Source organism: Lemur catta, chromosome 3 (genome assembly GCF_020740605.2).
Source record: "Lemur catta isolate mLemCat1 chromosome 3, mLemCat1.pri, whole genome shotgun sequence".
Lineage (NCBI taxonomy): Eukaryota > Metazoa > Chordata > Mammalia > Primates > Lemuridae > Lemur > Lemur catta.
This window is the reverse complement of record NC_059130.1, coordinates 47,940,899-47,962,804: the sequence shown is the minus strand read 5'-3', so window position 1 is coordinate 47,962,804 and position 21,906 is coordinate 47,940,899. Positions and strand designations below refer to the sequence as shown.

Genomic DNA, 21,906 nt, shown 5'->3' with positions numbered 1-21,906 from the left:
CAGTGGTTTATAATGTAGCAACAGATAACAGAGACAGAGACCTACAAACGTAGCTGACCCTTCCTTTTTTCTTTTTTTTTCTTTCAACATCTTCAAAAAGTCTATGGACAGAGTTGGAAGTGACCAAAGGGGACCCTTTTATGTCTTTCTGTTTCAATGATTTATGAAGTTAACTGGAAATTCACCAAACATAATTTTTCATTCTCAATGTTGAAGTTCATTGGCCTTTAATTGGAAAATTTTTTTTTACCTGTTTCATATAAAAATAAATACCACAAAGCTAAATTTAAATACTATTCTAATGTAAACACTGAATTATAAATTTGATGGTTGAGGGTTAAATAACCTTCAAAATTTTTTCCTGGGAAATGAAGAGCATTTGTAAAAATAGGAATAGGGATTTTTTTTTCCCCCTGAAAGTTCTCAGTAAAGGGAAAGAAAGCTCTGTGATCAAATTACCTTGAAAGCCTTAATTAAAGTCAAATGCTAACGGTGAGTTCAACTTCCTCGATTTTATTTTCTAATCCACATAGAGGAGCATCAGAAAAATATTCCTCAGTTCTTATTTACATATTTCATGATAGGGCTCATTTATTATTTATGAGTTTACATATATTTATAACACCAACACCAAATTAAATAAATATATCTCTAACTAAATATAGCCATAAGACCATTTCTGCAGAGAATATTAAGTATATGGCTATTTACCTTCTCATCGTTATTCTGGCAAGCATTTCATGAGATAGATTAGTTTGAAACACCCCAACATTTCTATTATAAAGTTTTCTCAAGGTATCTCTAGCAAGGCTGGGAAGAAATGTATTTGTATATAAGTTCAAATATAACGGGAGAACTTGACTGTAAAGCCTACATTTGCAGCAGGAGTTATATTCAGAGTTGCCATAGCAGCCACCCACACTTACACACACACATAGGGGTGGTGGGGAAAGAGAGAAAAGCAGTTAGCAGAGAACAGAATCTATTGTTAAAAAGACAGAGGTACCCATCAATGTAATTACAAGCAGGAGCCTAACGTTTAGTCTGAACCATTGTTTAATGAGAGAAGATTTCCTGGTGTTGGAGTGTTTATTAAATGATTTTTCTCTAAGCGAATCTACCATCTGCATCCTTGGATTTGAATTTTACTGGATGCTGAGATTATGCAGGAGGAGGAGAGAATTCAGCTGAATATGCACACACTAGGGCCAATATGATTTAATGTTTCCCTTTCTGGAACATTCAGAAGCATTGTCACCATAAAAATTTGTGGTTCTATGCATCTGAGTAAGTTACTTCACTTTCTGAGTCTCCTCATCTATAAAATGGGTATAATAATAGTATATACTTTAAGGAAATGTTATGAGAATTCGATAAATTAGCATGAATAATCAATTATTAAATGAATAATAATGGTAAATAATTGTACTAATACATAAGAATTAGTAAAGTATTAAATAAGTTAGTAAAAGTGAAGCAATTGGTGCTTGACAGATAGTAAATGCTCAATTAATGTTTGCTATAATAATAGCTATTATTTTTATTATTAATATCTCTAAGTCTTTATTACAGTCTGGAACAGTATCATTTATAATTCAAAAGTTGCTAAAACAAATGTATGCGGGTGGCCAGCAGACCAGGGGCAAGACAAGATGTTAAGATTTTTCCAGTACATAAAAGGATAATGCCTTCTCCCATACAAATGCCTTTGAAACACTATTTTGCCAGAATAAAAATCCAAGTATATTATTATAGTAGCATATTCACCGCTATTGGTAAACATTGGTTACACAGCAAAATCTAACATCTATTAGTGCTAAAATATTTATGTAATGGTATTTGGGGTCAAAGAATATTCCAGAATTTGTCTCCCATCATCGGCTTCATCACATATTTACATACAGATATATTTGCAATTCATACCCAGATACAAATAGAAACATCAGATTTAGATATGATGGCAATGAATGAAAAGTATTCTGCGATTTCTGATTCACTCAAGTTTTAAATCTCCATTTTAAGGCTGAGCGCTTCATATTCTAGCAGAGGCAAAACATGTAGTCAAGCAACTTAGTGAATAGGGAATAAAATGTAGAGGCTAGCATATTTTATATTAGGCCCAAAGGTACCTTAGAATGTGAAGGAGAAAGCAAAGCTGATGGGCTAAAGAAATCAGGGGAAATTAGAGGAATAAGAGTTGAGGAGCACAGTGAAAGGGCAAGGAAGGAGTTGTAACAGACAAATTTTGCAAAAGTCAGAAGGCAGTGGAAGAAATAATGGATAAGATAGAATTGAATCCTTAACTCTATAATAAATTTTTTCAAAGTCCAGGTGGTGAGGGATAGAATTAACTTGGCTTAAAAACTTTAAAATTGTTAAAATGCATACTCTGTGGCCTCTAAAATTATCTTGCCACTGTAAATGTTATGTACAATGGTATATTTTGCCTCCTAAACTGTCCTTCTATTTAGTAATCTTTATTTCCAGTCTCAAGCAGAGATGTCACAGAGTATTGCTATATATTCTCTCCGCTTTTAGTGATAAATTGACATGATTGCATTGGAAATATTTCCATTATCAAATAGCTCTTTGAATGTAAAAATAATTCTAAGTTTTTCCAAGTCATTAGAAAGGATCAAATTTGGTTTTCAATTGGTCCTGAGTCTTTACAGATCTCTCGTCAATGAGATGAAATTGGAAAGAAGTAGATACTGGCACCCCAAGGAGTGGGGTGAAGGAGAACCCCCCCAAAATGTTTAAATCTCTAAAATTCTTACTGGAGTTTGTGGAAAAGCCTGCAGAGAACACATCTGGAATCCAATGCCATAGCTGCACGGCACATCCATGTGATGGAGGGAAAGGCTGATGACAGCATCGCTGGAGTCAAGAGTTGCCTACTTATACTGCTCTTCTTTCTACTTCTGCATATCTGGAATGCGCTCACTCACTTCCACCAAAAGGTCCTAATGTAGCTGTACTTGGGGCTTGGCTCTTACCACTAAAATAATGGCAAATACTCAAGAATAAAGGAAAAAATATAATTTCTAAGGACATTTTGGTTAGTTCTATGAGAAAATATTGAAACACTGATTGAGATATTATGATGATCTAGTTACCAATAACAAAAGAGTTTTCTAGAAAAAGAGTGCCTCCTTCTCTCCTCCCACCAGGGAATATGAGAGCTTGAGTAGGCAGCTAAGAATCCTGGGTAATCCTCTTAATTGTGCTTTTACAAGTTCATGGGGAATGCTACAGAACAAATTTGTTTCCATTAAGTCCTATTTAATATAAAGAAAAACATATTCTCACATGGAAATGTTAATGGCTATATTTTTTGATACAACAAAAAAACTACTCACACATAATCTCATGAGAGTCAACTGACTTAATTTTATTCACAGTACAAACAGCTATTATTAAAAATAAATTAAATGGCCTCCAGAAAGCTGTTAATGTCCTATAAGTGACTTTCATTGTGGCAGGGAAAAAGTATTTCTACATTAGAAGAATTAATGGATACACAGACTAAAGCAAGTTTATAATCCTTACTTACTGTCAGATACATAGCTGCATAGACACTGAGAGCTGCTTCTTTGGATGGAAATGTTTTCCTTGCTCTCATGATAAGGTCTGGGTTGCCGGTGCAGGCCTCTTCCCCGCTGATGAACTGTGTATACTGCTGGCATCCAAGTGCTGTATAGTTGGGCTTACACAGGGCAAGGAAATGTGGAGCCAAATTTCCTGTAACGACTTGCCCAGCATTTACAAAGATATCTGTAGCAAACAGTCCAAATGTATAAATTCCTAAGGAAGAAAACAAACAATTTTAACCCTTTGCTTTTTTTATGTATTTCAGTGTATGATAAACCAAAATGGAAATAATTTAGAAACTATAAACTATTCCATACACATATACACATGGTTCCTTTCATTTCAGTCCTCCCTGGGCTTTCTGGAGTGATGGGAGTGGTAAATTATTTAACATATTGAGCTGTTACCATGGGCTACGTTTTCCTGCATGGCAGGTTTATAAGACATAAGATAAACAAAGAAAATATATTCTAAGGCTGTGTTTTGAGTCATGCAATATTGTATATGGAGACACGAATCTCCTGATAGGGTATAGTCTGTCGTGTTCTACTCATGTTAGCGATCTTTATTTTTCCTCTACTTTTGAAAATATTTTTTATCTCAGTAGCATGAAACAAAGTAGCTATCTCTCTTTGATAATGCCTCTTAAGCCCATTCAGACCGATATTAACTCTGCTGGAGATACCAATTAGCAGTAAAATCCAGGGCCATCAGTTTTCATCTAAATATCATGGAAAATCTTAAGTAAAGCAGAATGCGTTCAGATTAACCTCTACCTTGCCTTCAGAAACACATTTTTTAAAAGTCACAGAACAGCTAGTAATTTAGTCCTACCTTATATTCTACAGATTGGCTTTCAATTTATCAAACTTGGGGAAATTTTAGTAAACAATAAAGCAATCAAAATTAAAATTTTGCAATTATCTTTATAGTCATAAAATTTATTTGTTTTGGTTGTCGGAAGGTATAAAATTAAGTGCTAGATACTTTTTTCTCCTTTTGTAAGGAACTTGCTAATTTACGTGAATACCAAAAACATTTCCTAAACTCAAAGTCACTGATCATTATTATCAAAACTTATTTTTCTACTCAGACAGGCAAAATAAATTCTTTGGTATTAATTTCAATTAAATTTACAGATATAATCTTCAAGGATTTGGTACCAATGTAAAGAAACTGATTCTTTTATAATTTGGGGAAATGAAATCCATCAGGACCTTTTAAAAACTGTACCAAAATAATACTTCCCACAACAGTTGGTTTATTAAAAGTTACATAATTTTAAAACAATTAAATGCTTTTCTTCTTAGTCATATATTTCTGTATATTTTTTTTATTTCCTAAGCATTTTCATCATTACTGGATTTTGTGTAGGAAATCACCTATAAAGTTGCACAGGATCAAATAATTTTCTAGTATTCGATGCATAGCTAGGCTTTACATTTCTAAACTATTATGCAAGACTATAAAAGGTTTACCCACAAAAACCTGCACATAACAAGACTATGTGTATCCAAATGGCAATGAAACAAAGGCATTAGTTCTCTTTTCACCTAAAAATTCTAAAAGGAAACAATAAGAAGCTCTTTCTTTATATCTCACCAGCATTACATGAGTCATACAAAGTAAAGGTTTTCAAAAACAGAAATTTGGGAGAGGCAGAGAAATGAAAGAGAACTGAGATCAATAAAATGTTAATGTATAAAACCTCTCCTTCCGAAATCTCATGGCCAATCTTGGGAACCTAAATTACAATTCTTTTTTATCTGTACTCCTTTGAAATCTAGGCTAAGGTATACTCATTTCATTTAACTAAACCATTCTTTTTTTCTGGTGTAATAGATTTTCCTGTCTAAAATAGAGAAAAATATTCGATAAGAATATGGAAATGTCTCTTGATATTTGTAAAGTTCCCAAATGTGTTTTAGAATTAAAATGTCAGTGCATCAGGCCCAAGGCCAATATTGGACTACACAGATAATTATTTAAATGAGATCTCATGAATGTATCTACTCTGCTGACCTCAAGAATAAACTCACTATAAAGACTGATGTACTATCATGTAGTAATGCTTTGCCTACAAGCTTCCATTTTATTGTAACTAGAAACATACAAATCATAAGGGAATAAGGAACAAATGCAGCTTTCCTAAATGTTTTATAAAATCATATAATAAGTGAGAACCACACACAGACTTAAAAGCACACTTTACTTTGACTCACATATTATTTAGAAATATGTGTATAAATGCAGGAAAATATTTTACTTAAACAGGTATAATATAATTTGCTTAACAGTATTTAGGAAAGCATCAATTTCATTAAATCCTTTCAGGTCTGAGTATATCATTGATTTTGTTATTAAATGACTCTCATACAAAAAGAAATGTCAAGAACACAGTGTTGATACATGTGAAAAAATAATTTTTTTAAGGTTTCATATAAAAGCTATCCCTTCAACAGGATAAATGAGGGCTTTGGAGCATAAAACTTGATGGCGAGAAAAAGGACAGTCTTGGAAATGAAGACCTTTCATCTTCAGAGAGATCTGAAAGCCTCATGACATTTGATCAGTCTTTAATGGATTTATATATAGATTAGGTGATTTATGCTTAATATCTCCAAATTCTTCATCTTGACCCCTTCCATATGAGAAAAATGTTGAGGAGTTACAGTATCCTTAATATATCTCTTAAGCATTTAAGAATTTATCTTAAGTGTTATTTATTAAATCCTTATATACTTATTTTTATCTGATAAATACCAGAAAAAATAATTTATATTAAATTTTATTGTGTCAGTTAAAAAATGTATCTAGGCCAAGTTTCTTTTGAATTGAAATGATTTTCAATAATTCATCAATGTGCATATTTATTATTGGTAGCATTTGAGATTGAAAGTTAAATTATCAGTAAGTCTTGTCCTCTAATAAAATCACCAGTACACTTTTGCTTAAATAAACAGCTCAGAAGTAGTGCATGGAATGCTCTATACACTAATTAACAAATATAACATTTCTTCTATTTGCCAGACTATTTTTCTTGTCCTTTATGATATTTAACCACCTATCTAGATTATCATTTCCTCCAAGGATTGTTTCTGAAATTTAATAAACACAGTAAATCATTTCTTTTAATTATGTAATTTTTAATTTCTTAAAGAATATTAAATATCCAAGGGTGGTGTTATTTTTTCCTTAATGTGATGTGAAAATGACATCCCGAAGAGGGGTCTTGTAATATTAGAGAGAAAGTAGGATGTAATATTTATTTTAAAAAACAAAGTGAAACATTTCAAAGAAGAGATAACCTAATATTTGCATAAGTTAAATTATGGGTCATTTTAAAGGTTAGCTTATACATAAACATTGTTTCAGCAACAACATAAACAATTTAATGAATACACACCGAGAAATCGGACAGTTCTCCGCACCAGTGGGTTTATGTAGCAACAGTCTCCAGTTAAGATAGTTTTTTCCTGGTTTTCAAAATCCCTTGTGGCTAGTTGTAGGCAAAACACAGCGGTTTCTCCAACTATTATCTTGCAAGGAAATAAAAGATTAAAAATAGAATATAAACAGTATAAATGTAGAATATTTTTATTTAAAAATGCAAAATGGAGTTTCTTTGATATAATAATTTCATATAAAACTGAGCCATATTTGCTTACTTATACCTTTTTTATTATAACCAGATCCCCATGTATGTAAACCATATTTCTCTCAATTCCAGGGAATCCTAAATTGATAAATTATGAATAAAAATGAATTATAACATTTGTGCTTTCTAAAAGCCTTCATTAAAAATAAATAAAGTATCTTCACTTATTTTTGGTGTGTAACAAATTCCACATTTTATTTTTTAAGTAACTGTGTCTTGTTTAAATTTGACTCTGCTATGGAATTCAGAACAGATTATCTATGCAAATAATTTTGAAAGAATCTTATAGAGACATACTAACTTAAAATCATATTAGTACTTTTATAATAAGAAAAAAATTAATTTGTATATGTTTGGCCTTGAGATTATCCTATTCTGAGACATTATTATGAATTTTAATATATTAATATTATATATTAATGGGAAATATATAATATTTAATATAAATAATATAGAGAATATATTAATAAAGAATATTAATATATTCTTTATACTTAGTATAAATACATTATTTCAATCTTTATAAAAGCCATAGAAAACAGGGAATATTATCATACCCTTTTTACAAGTAGAGAAACCAAGATTTGGAACATAAGTGAATTGCCCACCAGCTAGTAAGGAGAACTAGTTTCCAGTACAGATTCTTTGCTCTACTATGTGGACTTATTAAAGGACCTGGCTGTCTTACTTACATCGCAGTGGTTTTCATACATAGTCCTCAAAATCCATCCAGGAAGATATTAGAGCAAGTACTATTATTCCATTTTACAGACGAGGAAATGGAGATTTAGGGAGGTTAAATAATTTCTACATCTTGAGGCCAGTCAGAAGTCAAGCCGAAATTTCTGACTCAGCGTCAGATCTTTTGGCTTTATTTAATATCATGAACAACACAACAAGAAATAAGATAAAGAGAAGAGGAACCCAGAGCTAATAGCAAGTCTGCTGATTTGTCATTGTTAGGTTTGTTTTCAGTATGTTTTGTCAAATTTAGTTAAGATGCTATATAGGGAGCCCCTGACATTCCTCAGGGAAATGCTTTTGTGGTCTCCATGAAAAGTGATATCTATGATTACAAGATATTCAAAATAGCAAGTGGGCGGCAGAGAAAGAGGAGGAGAAGATCACAGCAGGTTAGGTGTTTGACCTATTTTTACCCCAATATGAAGACAGATTATAAAGTAACTTCATTTTCATCCTTCTTTCTAACTCCTTTTCTTCTTTTCTTATTATACCTCTTTTTCCAAGTAGACCAGAGTTCAGGGTTAAACTAGAAGTTGTTGAGCTGAACTAAATTAAAAAAGAGACATATCTGGTGAGATGTGACAGAATTAGGAAAGACTAGAACTTCCAAATTCCTCCTTAATTTTAACTTTGGCTCTGGTGAAGTAGAGCAGGTGTGTGATAAAACAGTTCATCCAGCCAAAGGAGGCACAAGAATTATTTCTCATGGGTATGTCTTCTGGCACCAGGGCCCTAGGAGAAACTGACAAATAGACAAGCTGTGTAATTCACGTGTTCTTATCTCCTCTTTCCTAATAACTGTTTCATGTCCTACTCTTCTCCACTGCCCCTCAAAAAAAAATTACCACCACGATGCTTTCTGGGTCTTCAGGTTCAACTTCTTCCCGGTCTGTTTTACCCTAGAATGTTCCAAACTCTAATAATCCACCATCCACTCCACTTCATGAGCTGACTGGTTCCCCACCTGACTGCTGCCCTCTCCGCCTCCCCTTCTCCACAGCAGCCTTCACTGGGTCTCCACCCACAGCACCCTTACCCCAACTCCGGCTGTGAACACACTAAACTTCCTAGAATGTAGCAGGTACCCAATAATTCTTATTGAATGCATGAATAAATCCCATCCTCAAAAAATACCTCATCTTTAATAGATCAGCTTTGCTTTGGATCTTTTGCCTGACTTCGAATAACCAACTTCTTCTGCCTTGTTCTTGGGATGAAGGATCTACCCTATTCTCCAGTTCCTATAACCAGATCCTGTAAGTGACATCCCTGCCTGGATAACTCCTTTAGTAACCATGTTCCTGACAGACTAAGAACTGCCGTGTTTGGGCCACTTTTCCCAGGGACATTCTTCCCAGTGGCTTCCCGGTGCTGACTTCTTTCCTGCATCCCAGCATGTTTCCTGCTTCCAAATTTTCTGTTTGTGTGTTGGGCATATCAGTCAATACTGTTTGGCTGCCACTACAAGGAACCCACTCAAACTACAGTATGCAAAATAGGGAATTTATTCTAGGGTTACTTCCCTCAGAACCTAAGTCAGGGTGGTTGGGGATTAGATCCATGAATGGAAAGTCCTCAGGAGTCCAGGCAACAACTGCCTCCATCTCATTCTCCCTCTTCCCTGGAGTGACACTGTGTACATCTCAGCTCTTCTGTGTACATCTGACTCATTCTTGCCTTTCTGGAAGCTAGTTCCCCTGCTTCTCAGCACACATGGTTTCCCCAACAGTCTCCAAAAACCTTATCTTGAATGTGTCAGCTCAGTTCAAGGAAACAGTTCAACTTATCAAACCCCAATTCCCAGGAAGTATGGTTTGAGATAGGGGTCTTTCCTGGTCCAGTAAACCAAGGTTAAGTAGGTGTGTCATAGTATATGAAAACTACTTCTGTGGCTAGAGAGGGAGTTCTCAAAAACAGAGTTGCTATGACCAGATATCTACTTCAAATTCCCATCCATCACATCTCAAGGCTCCCCTTGCTGTCTCTAGGCTTAGCCCCCAAACTCTATCTTTTACAGGAATTTTCTCAAACAAATCTCTTGCATATCTTAATCACATTTGCTACTGGTTCTAGGAAAACATAAACTAACACAGCACCAAAGACAGACAGGGTGTGATCGTGACTACAAAAGGGAGGGGTTGTTATTAGAAGGTTCAGAAACAACTCCAACGAGAAAGACAGTGTCAGGAGAGGAGATAGCCTTGACCTCAACAGAGATTAAAGTAGATTGAGTTTGCCTTGGAGGCAGAGGCACATAGGTAGCACTTGGTAAATGCTAACCATTATTATAATCATTGAAAAAGTTATTGGTAACAAGAATATCATTAACAACAATAACAATGTTAGGCTGGGCGCAGTGGCTCACGCCTATAATCCTAGCCCTCTGGGAGGCCGAGGCGGGTGGATCCCTCGAGGTCAGGAGTTCCAGGAGTTCGAGACCAGCCTGAGTGAGACCCTGTCTCTACTAAAAATAGAAATAAATTATCTGGACAACTAAAAATATATATAGAAAAAATTAGCCAGGCATGGTGGCGCATGCCTGTAGTCCCAGCTACTCGGGAGGCTGAGGCAGGAGGATTGCTCGAGCCCAGGAGTTTGAGGTTGCTGTGAGCTAGGCTGACGCCACGGCACGCACTCTAGCCCGGGCAACAAAGTGAGACTCTGTCTCAAAAAAAAAAAAAAAACAATAACAATGTTGTTACTAAGGGCAATAGCATTAATATACAGTCTAACTTGTATATGTAATTGATGATATTGCTATTAATAATTGATATTCTTATTTACTCTTTCTTCCTAAACTTAGCACAGTACTAGATACAAAGCAGGGATTTTTCACTATTTTTCTCCTGTTTCTCTGTCCTTATGACTAATTTAATACCAGGTCATATTGACTCTAATGCTTACATTTCTCTTTTCCTCTTGAGTTTTAATTAGAGGCTCTGGTCAGTTAATTACAGAGCTAAATTCTATATTCTCCAGTATTTTATTTTGGCTCTTTTTATTCTTCATCCAGAAGCCCTCGCTGGTGAACATCATTCCTCCCAAGGTTTTGCCAACCTCTGCTCCTTTAAGGAATACTAAATATGTACCCTTTCCCCTGAACTCCAGATGTAGGTCCCCATCTACCCAGAAAACAGCAATATCTTAACATGCTCACATCTACCTCATAGCCTTCCCATCCAACATCAAATCTCAGCATCCCATCCCTAACCTCCTGCTCTTCCGTGTCACCTTCTCAGTTAATACATTCATCCTCTACTTGGATGCTCAAGATAAAACTCTCATGCCCCAACATGTCATGATGATGCCTTCATTTCTCTCATTTGCTTCTCTCAATTGATTTTTATTTATTTTGGTTTTTAATTGACAAATAAAAATCATATATATTTATAATGTACAATATGATGTTTTGAAATATGCATATATTATGTAATGGCTAAATCAAGCTAATTAACACATTCATTACCTCACATAGTTATTATTATCTATGGCCAGAACACTTAAAATCTACTCTCTTAACAATTTTTAATTATACAGTACATTGTTATTAACTGAAGTTACCATGTTGTACAAGAGATCTCTTGAATTTACTCTTTCTGTCTAACTGAATCTGCATCAATTGCTAAATCCTGTTGATTTTGTATCTCAATTTTATTTCAAATATGACCATTTTCACCATTATTCCCATTTTAAAATCTAGTTCCTCTTCACTTTGTTCCTACATTAAAGTATCCTTGGAACTCATGTTTGTGCTTCTATTTTTCTCTGCTCTTCAAACCATTACTGCCAGAGTAATCTATTGAAAACAAATTTTCAGCAATTCAAACTTTCTATTTACAATTTTCAGTGCATCCTCATAGCCTATGAATTAACAGGAAATGTCATAAGAGATCATTTACAACTGAGCCTAAATCCATCTTTTTCAGCTTCTGCAACTCTTACACAGCCTTCAGACATACTGTGTTCTAGTCACAGCTAAACATTTGCATTTGCCAACATACCAGGCATTTTCATACATCCAGGCTTTTGTACTGGCTTACTATAGCGTGGTAGGCAGGGCACTGTTCTGTGCTTGAGCCATGATTTAATGCCTATTCTATTGCAACTTTATGTCTATTCCTGGTGCAATTCATCCTTCCCTGCTCTGTGTTCTAGTGGCACTTTGTACCTTTATTATGGCAATTTCCATGTTATTATAGAATCAGTAACATCTGTCTCCTCCACTCCTCAATTGAGAGCTTCTCTGAGGCAGGGATTGTATAATGTTTACCTTTATACTTTGAGTATTCAAGCACCGTGACTGACAATAAATGTGACTACTGTGTGAATGAATGAAATCCAGTTCAATCTACCCATTTCATAGATAAGTAAACCTATCCAGAGAGAGATAGAGAAGTTACACATGCCTGGGTTGTATAGTTACTGACATAGCCAGAATCTCAATCCAAATTCAGAACCACAGCCTCTGCCTAGGAACATGCAAACTTTTCCTCCAACGTTTCCAAGTTAAGACAGGTCAGCCCTGCTCTCCGCTTACAGGTTTCGCTGGAGCTTCACCACATTCCTAGCGTCTCTACGGTTTTAAAGGGTAGGCCGTGGGCACAAAGCACCTCATCAGGACCTTCCCAGCTCCTCTTGTGTTCAAGGGTAAGAGAACTGAGTATAGAAAAAAGACTTTCCTGATCCCATTAGCACACATGCCAGCATTCCAACAAAGACCAAAAGACTTCACTCCATCCTTTCTAACTCCATTGTTATTTTTTGAGATTTCCGTTTCACTAAAATTTCTTCATGTCTTCCCTGCTTCTAGGTGGAATTGCGGACCTAGTGTTTAGGTCATTTTCTCACCTCTTGTCAGGAAGGGATTCTTAATTCTGGAGTTATTGGCTGCCATTTTCACTAGACTCCCAAAGCAGCTGTTGGGTAAAAAGTATCGTTGACTTCCTTTCCCTACAGGGACCCAGGGAGGGGAAACGAGAGAGTACAAGGGCAAAGAAGCCATACATGGGGATGCTAAATGCTTTGTCACTTCATAGTTTTCCTTGATAAAATGTCCTTTCTCCTGTGAACTAACAAATGAAAGCTGTTTCCAGAGAGAGTTGAGGTGATGAACGGCGTTAACCGAGAGGGACTGAGAAGGGGCACGGCCCCTCCTGCCAGCCACAGGCACCGGCTGTCTGCAGGGAGCGAGCAAGGAGCAGAAGGCTGGGGAGGACACCTGTGGCCCGGGGGGAGCATTAACTGGCGTCCCTGTATCAGCCTTTCATGGAGGTGCTCCTCCCCCAACTCAGCGAAGCTCTCTATTCGCTGGGACATGAAAGAAAAAGGAGGAAAAAAGACCCTACTGGTAGCCAGAATGTAGGCTGGTACAGTAAGTGCACAGCTGTGAACACACACCTCATTTCTCTTGCATCTTCCTTCATCTGGGCCCACTCACCTTATCCCATCCCAACTCCTCCCTCCGCCATGAGAGGCAAAGCCCCTGCCTGTTCCCCACTTCTATAGGAAGCCCTCAAGCAACCTCTGTGGAAGATTAGCGACTGTTCATGGTTCCCGTCAATCTGATGTGGAAGGTGATGAGATGCCCACCAAGAGCTCAGGGGCTGATCCTGGAAGGCCCTCACTGCTTTACCTACCCTGCTAGGGATGCTTCTGAGCAACCGTGCAGTTCCTGAGTCACAGTCCCCTCCCACTGCACCCTGACAGTCTGCCTCCCTGGGGGCAAGAGTTCTGCTCCTGAAACTGCCTGATAGAAGCCCTGCATCCCACTGACACACCTCCCCAAACCTGAGTGCCATGTTTCCTGTTACAACCCATCCCCTTAGGGGGTCCTATATTATGTTTCATTAAACTCAGTGTTGAACATGATGAAGCCCTCAAGCCTTGCCTAACAAGCTGGACCTACACACTACCCCTTCCTATGACCCATCTAAGTCTCCATCCTGTTTTTGCAGACAGATTTGGTATCCAGCCCTGTTTTTTATCCATTACCTTGTTTGGCAGAGAGTAAAAAGCCTCATCTTGCTGATGAATAGAAACATACAAAAATGCAGTTGTGAATCATAAATCCCTAGGTATAAATGTCTCCAGTATAAGTACATAACTTAGCTCTCATACCTCAACTCCCAGAGGCTGACCCTTTGTTATCTATATTCCTTAATGACAGAATACTGAACTAAGCTTTTCTTGGAAGATAAAATCATTGTAGATGTTCATCAAATGTCAAGCTCCAAATAGTTTTATGTTTACATTTATAAGAACTCAATTAGAAATTCTTCTCTCTTCCAACTGGTGGTGACTCAAAGATATCTATGCATCATTGATTTGAGATTGGTACAAGAAAACCATTTCAGATGTAATGCAGCAGAATAGGGGTCATGCAATCAGTGTGATGGTATTTGGCATGCATCTCACATCCTTCAGATATATGTGAAATAATACCTGAAAAGCAAAGTTAATCCATAATAGTTATGGAACACACTTAAATTTTAAACTCTAATGTGTGAAGCCAGTGAAATGGGGGGGGGGGGTTAATCTGTTACAGCAGCTAGAAGTTGCTAATCTTCCTGTTTTTTTTAAAAAAGAGAGAGCAAATCTCAGGTTCAGAGCCTTTAGCAGGAAACAATAACTGTCTAGAATTTTAAAACAATCGTTTTTATTATATTTATTTTATAGTTTCCCTTTATCAAGTGATATTGGTTTTCTATTTATGGTAATAGTATAAAGTGTTCTTTTATAATAGTTTACTGGTAAAGTGGATCGATTTAAAGAAAAATAAGTGATAGCTGAGGTGCTATGCAGCTATGGCAGAAATCATAAAGGCTATGCCCTGAGAGGGAAATTTGGGAAACATTTAATGTATAATAAAAGTTAAGTTACACTGAGGTTTACTAGGTTTTAGGGATTGTTCTAGGTGCTTTGCAAATATCTACACATCTTCCAAGCAATGCTATGAGGTAACTGCTGTTATTAAAATCCAGTTACAGATGAAGAAAATAAAGTATAAAGTAACCTGTACATGTTACTAGCAGCAGTTGAGATTGTGGGCATGTGGCAACCAGGAGGCTCCAAACCCCGGGAAAGAACAGTTTGAGTGAAGTGTGGGCCAAGGGCAGCTTAGACAGAAGGATCAAGAATTGGATTTGATCCTTTGAGTCAAGGTTTTTAGACTTTAAGAGACACTTGTTATAATGTAGATACTGGAATATAACACATGAAACTGACATCCCAACCATTGGGTGAAATAACTTATTAACTCACTTTTCAATTGGGAAACCAGTGGAAAGATACTTGTCTGTTTTGAAAGCTCTATAGGCAATGGTTCTCAGATGTGGTCCCTGGACAAGCAGCATCAGCAATAGCTGGGAACTTGATGGAAATGCACATTCTCGGGCCCCACCCCTACTGACTCAGAAACTCTGGGGGTGGGGTCTGGGCATCTGTGTTTTAACAAGCCCTCCAGGCTCTACAAGATTATGTCAAGGGGTCTAAAACTCCTTTTTGTCACACATTTTAAATTTGTCAGGGATATTTTAAAAGAGATTTTTAGATATTTATTTGAACAAGTAATTATTATGTACTTGGACTGTGCAAAGAGCCTTTACAGGCATTGTAGTGAAGGGTGGGATTATAGAAAGAGAGGTTAAATGAATCCTGAAATAGAAAGCAATCCATCACTCTTACTTTCCAGATATTTCACGTGAGACTTGAAGAGATGAAGCGTCCTGAGGATGGCTCAGCCAATCAATGCTCAGCACCCACCAGGTCACTCACGTCCTGTGCCTCAGAGTTCACTGCACTGCTCGCTATGGTCAAACGGACAAAACCATCAAAGAAACTTGCAACTTACCTGCCAATGCAGATATATGTACAAATAATGCTAGCGAATGATCAGATCAGGGGTAACTGATGACTGAGAACTGAGTGTGCCCGTGATCAAAACTTACACAAAAAGGAATTTGCTGTTCCTTTTTGGAACACTCTTGCAGAAAGGCATTCAGTCCTCTTCAGTCCCAGCTAAGTAGTATAGTCAATATCAATCCGCCAGGGCCTGAGGACCTGAGAACATAGGTTGGAAAAGTACTGTCTAGAATGTTTGTCCCAAGCACCGCACTTGTCTCTCCAAGGCAGCCCAGTGAGTCTGAACTCAAGAACCAGAATGCACGGGGGTGAGTGTTGGCTTTACCTCTCTTTAGCTGAATGACCTGAGGTAAGTCATAGAACTTCGTTTCACCTCAGTGTCCTCATATATAAAACAGAAACAGTAGAAATAATGTCATCATAGGGATATCATGAAGATTAAATGAGTTATTATAAAATTCTGAGAACAGGGACTAGCACAGAGTAAGTATTATGTAGATTTTAGCTGTTGTTAGATGACATTGGTTCTGTCCAGCTCAGATCTGTGATGGGTTAGTGTTTTTAGTAGGGAGTAAGGGAGTCTGGGATGCCTAGAATAGGACAACAGAGTTGTTTGATGATTTGGGGTGATGCAAAAGTGCTGACACTTTCAGTGTGCTTGTGAATGGAGGGTCAGCAGGAGAACACAGAAAAAGGAGGTGGGATCTGCTTAACCAGAAGGCATAGATTTAAAAACCATGAGTGTTCTTTCCTTAAATGGCCAGAAGCTTGTGAAAACCATTTAAAAACACTTTGCTAGTTAAAATAAATGCTCCTCATTAAACTTTACGTGATCTTTATGCTTTGCCCAACCATTCATATAAATGTAGTGAACATAAGCTATTAAAAAATGAATTATAAGAACACTGGAATACAAACACAATTTGTATAGTTGTTTTGTTTTTAATTTTAATACATAAAATCAATGCCTCTGTGTTCACAGATCTGCTGTAGGCCAGCACTGTTATAATGTACCTCTTATGCCTCAAAAAAGGTAACTCATAATTAATAAAGATTGGTACACAAGTTATCAGCAAGCTTTCCAGCTCTTCTAAGTTACATGTTAGAATTAATTTCTCCTCTTCTTTATTAAAAATAAAAAATCAACATGATACAATTTAAATTTTCTTTGGGATTTCAGGATGATGGAGTTTTTAGAAATAAGCCTTTGAAGCACAAGTAAAAATTAACTGTCCCTACGTCAGTGCCTCTCAAATGATATTTAGTAGGATGTTAAGTGATATTTTGCAGGAAAAAAATAATTTCTGGTAAAGAAAAATCAGCTGAAACCTGCAAACTTTAACCCCTCCCAGAAATTCAAATGCATATTAGTACCTCAAGATTCATAATTTCCAGCAGGTCCGTGATGACATTATTTCATTGTCTTCATCTTATAGATAAGGGCACAAAGGCACAGAAAGATTCTATTATGATTTACCTAAGGTCATTCAGCTAAGACATAAAGCCAGGACTCAGCCCCTGCTACCTAGTCTGGAGTTCAACTTGACACTGTAATATTTTATTATTTTGCTCTATTTTGGGAAGAAACGTCTGGAAGCTAAAGCTTTTTTGTATGGCCTTCTAAATTTATGAGTGTAAATTCTGTCCAGTTAGAATGCATGAACCAAAAGCATGACAATCTGTTAAAGAAAACTGTTACCTTTACTGCCCAGTGTTTTCCAAACTGATTTCAGAAATCTATATTCTAGGGACCATCATAAATATTTGGTAGAACTTGTGTCCCAGAAACACAAGGGACAGTAGGTAAAAGCAAAAGTCTTCCCTCTTAGAGGAGAGAAATCAGAATTTAGGAAAGATTGACTAGTATAGCTATGAGCATTAGAGTTCTTTCAGAAAGAAAAAGTAAAGGTGAGAAAAGCTGACTTTAGAAAGTGGCAATGAACTCATTCACCACTTCCATGATTCTTATGACGGGGAGAAAGGAAAATTAAAAACAAAAGAGAATAAATATTAATTCACACAATGGTAGAGAAAAATATTACTCTAAAAGGAAATAGAGGTGGGAAATTAAAAAGGCATTTCAGTAGTGTTTTGAGATTTATGTGCAGCAGCAGGTGGCCGGGAGAGGATACTGGGATTTATCTGGCCTTTCAGATCCACAGCTTAGAAAGAATAACATTCTTTTCCTTACAGTACAGAAGAGCTATACCTTTCCTCACTGGACTTCCGTGGGGTCTCTGCTGACAAGTGTACCCGGGAGAACTGTCAGAGACCTGAGTCAGTGGTGGCTCTTCATCTATGTCTGGGAGCAGACAGTAAATTCCACCTCTTTTTCTTTTTTCTATCTTATTATTTTCGCCAACCCCCTCCTTTTTTTTCTTTTTTGCTAGTTCAGAAAATCTATGTTGCTGTATGGTTGAGATGTCTTTGGCTCCAAAATATAGGTTTCTGTTGTACAACGGGACTGAATTATTAGTGGTCACCTTTAAGTGCCCTACGGCTGCATTAAGGGAGTATGTATTCAATAGACTAAACCGTGATACTCTGAGTAACACTCTTCTTTTCATGAAAATAGGCTTTTGAGGTGACAGCTCTGCCTGAGAAAGTAGAAACAGTATTCTTTGCAATTTCAAATTCATCATACAGACGTTCCCTTGAGGCCATCTTCTTCCGGGTTTCTTGGCTTTCATTTCTCCCAGCTTTAAACAGACTGCCACAACAAATGTCTTTTAAGGCCACTCATTTTTACTAAAAAAAAAAAGGACTAGACATTTGAAGGACTTTATTTTTAAAACTCTTTCACAGGAAGAGTAAATGTTGATTACATAGGAAATCCTTATACTTTACCAAGTCATTAAAAATGCTTGATGAGAATACACAAAGAAAAGCATGATTGAAACCCAAAAATAAATGAATGAGATGAATTTTGGAATGTAAACTCATTTTGCAGTCTGGTCTCATTTGCACTCAGTATAAGTTCAACTTTCTAGCTTACTGCTCACAGTGTATTAGGAAAAGATATAATTTAAATGTGAAATCCTAACAGCTCTGAATTGGTTGAATTTATTAAGCAAGCCAATTTATAATGTTTTCCAATATATAATGGGGAATACATTCAGAAAACAGATTATTTCTTATCGCAAATGCCTTTAATTTCAGTTTATGATATATGTATATTTACTGTATAAATTCATAAATTCATAATTTTATTATCATTTTAAAAAGTGACATATAGCACTAACCATAGACCAGGTCCTGTTCTAATATCTTACATATATTAATTTTATTTGGTCCTCACAACTACCCTATGAGGTAGGTATTATTACCCTCACTTTACAAATAAGGAAACTGAGGCACAAAGAAGTTAAGTAATTTCCCCAAGGTCTCATTATGGCAGATTGGGCAGTTTGACTCCAGTCTTAATATTATATTCATCATAAGAGATTTTTGTAGGAATGGAATCAAAGGACTTTGTAAGATATACTTTAATCTACTTTATCACTCAATGTCAAATTTAACATTATAATATTTTATTATTTTGCTTTATTTTAGGAAGAAAAGTTAAAATATTTTTATCTGAACTTCTACACTTATAGATACGGTTTGTCCCAATTAGCTTTTCTTATAAAACATAAGCATGGAATCTGTTTTTTTTTTAAAGCTAAATAAGGCCAGTAAGTTGCTCTTATAAATAGTTTCATTTATTCAAATGAAGAGTAGAGTACAGAGTCTGTATTGGTAGGCAGAGTGTGGTGGGGCTGGGAATATTAATTTCTGCAGTGTTTTCCACTACTGCATCTTATTTTTAGAATCAGCCTGCTTCTCTAAAATGCTTTTTGAAATATTGGTGATGGGGCAGTTTGGTGGGAGGTAAAGAAAGTAACATGGTTTCAGATAATATTAACAGGAAGTTCATTTAAGAAAAAATAAAATTTTGGAAAAAAGTTATAGATTCATATTATTTTTCAAAACAATAATGATTACATATTTATTTGCAAACATTGAATGGCATACTAGAAGCCTAAACAACTGATATAAAAGCCTTTCTAGTGATTCTACTTGTTCGGAGGAACAAAAGTATGACTTTGGAGCCCACTATCTCTTTCATACATAGCTTACAAAGTTTCTATGCTATTTTCCCACTACCCCTCCTTGCAAAATTCAGATTGGCATTTCCATTATTTAAATATGCATGTAAAAAATCACCCTGAGATAAGAATCCCTGACTTTTACACTTGGAAGGAAATCAATCTTATCCAGTCTTTTCATCTTTTAGAATGCTTGTTCAAATGTCCAAATCATGCATAATCTTAGAGACCGCTTCTCTCTATGAGTCCTATTGTGGGCTGACAAAATATCGAGAGTCATCACATCTCTGCAGTCAGCAGGAGTGTTGCTGAGAACGTAAAATGCCAGCTGCAAGCCCCCTGGCACTGAGGTCCATAACTCTGAGTGGCAATGCCCAATGGAGGTTTTAGAAGCAGTTTTCCTCTGTTCTGTCCTTTCTATTTCATTGAGAAACAGAATTAGTCTTTCTGATCCTTTTATTGTGAGGAATATTTTCATGTTAATAGTGGCTCCTTCTCATCTTGGCCCAGACTGTGCAAGGGCCCCTGTGGTCTCCCCACTGGGACCATCTGTATTGCTGATGGGTGACAACCCTTCGGAAGGTTGAACAAGCCCCCATTTGTAGAGTATTGTACTAACTGCTGTGCTATATTCTCTGACTTCCACCTCTGACTTAACCATGGAGGATCGTGACTGATGTTTGTCCTGAAAAGACCCTGGATCGGAAGAAAGAATGTCCATCCTGGGTATGAGAAATGAGGATTCTCATAGAGCAGCCTCTCTTCCCAAGCTCACCTTGGTACTACAGGACATTTCAAAATCACAATTTCTTGACCTGTTGTTTATCGCATTTCACAGCTGGCAGACAGTTGAGAATTCTGCAATTCAATTTCAAAAGGTAAATTTGTAATAGATATTTGAACTCCTATGAACATGAGTCCCACGGACCTTAAACACTCAGGAAATTAAAAAAAAAAATCCCTCAAAAAGCAACAGAAAATAATTCTACTTAATGAGCACTTCTGAGCAGTTTGCTGGCCAGCAGTTTTAGATGACTCTTAAAATCTCAATCAAGTTTTCTTTCAAAATCTAAATTATAGTCTCTCCATATGAACTTAAGTAAAATAGTATTAAAATGAACCTGCTATATGCAGTACTGATACTTTTCAAAGGCTACTTAACATCAGTTTGTATAATTCATGACACCATTAGAATATTGAGGTAAATTAAGGTTCTTCATATCCTGAAGTAAAACTAAAACTCTATTTATAATTGATTGGACTTAAACTTATATAAGAAGGAGACACTGTTGTTTGCCTAATCAATGTTAACTATATATCTGCCTCAAACAGCCTTGATTTTGTTCACTTATACATCTTCTTGCATGGCTCTGACCTTCAGGGGAGTCAGGACCATCCTCCACCTCAAGGGATGAATGATTTGCCAAGTCCTATGGGCCTGTCTCCCAATCTATGACTAATTTAGGCCTGAATATGAGATGAAATTCTGCCCAGTGAAGCATGAGGAGGCTTCTTCTGGGAATGGGTGCTTTCGAAATAGAGGTTTCTAGCTTTTAAAGGCACTCACAGAAGAAATTTTTTTTTTCTGCTGGAAATCATAATGTTTGCATATGATTTCTAGAAAAAGGGTGGCCACTGTGCAATCACAAGGAGGTCCAGCCAAGAGCAGAACAGACACATATTATGGGTCTTTGATCTGTTGTTCAGATATTGAATTAGTTATTTCTGAGCCATCCTAACTTAGCATTCCTGGAATGTGATATAATAAGGTTTCCTAATTGTTTAGATGTTTCAGTCAGAGTTTTCTATTATTGGCATATTAAAGTAAGTTAATTGATACAAGGACCCTGAACCTGTGAAGTATCATGGAAGATTTAAAAATATACAAATAACTATATGTAAATACAAATAACTGCAATACCATGTTGATAAATGTAGAGGTTGAATGTAGGAAGAGAATACATT

General features: G+C 36.3%; 1 protein-coding gene across 2 annotated transcripts in view; it reads right to left on the bottom strand.

Moving 5' to 3' along the window:
• Nucleotides 1-21,906, bottom strand: part of PLPPR5 (phospholipid phosphatase related 5) — a 113,259-nt gene that overhangs the window by 58,324 nt on the left and 33,029 nt on the right. For both annotated transcript variants that reach the window (XM_045546417.1, XM_045546418.1), the window contains exons 2-3: nucleotides 6,998-7,130; nucleotides 3,554-3,804 (exon numbers count right to left, since the gene is read on the bottom strand). In XM_045546417.1, coding sequence (XP_045402373.1) covers nucleotides 3,554-3,804; nucleotides 6,998-7,130 — 384 coding nt within the window. The remainder of the gene's footprint in view (nucleotides 1-3,553; nucleotides 3,805-6,997; nucleotides 7,131-21,906) is intronic.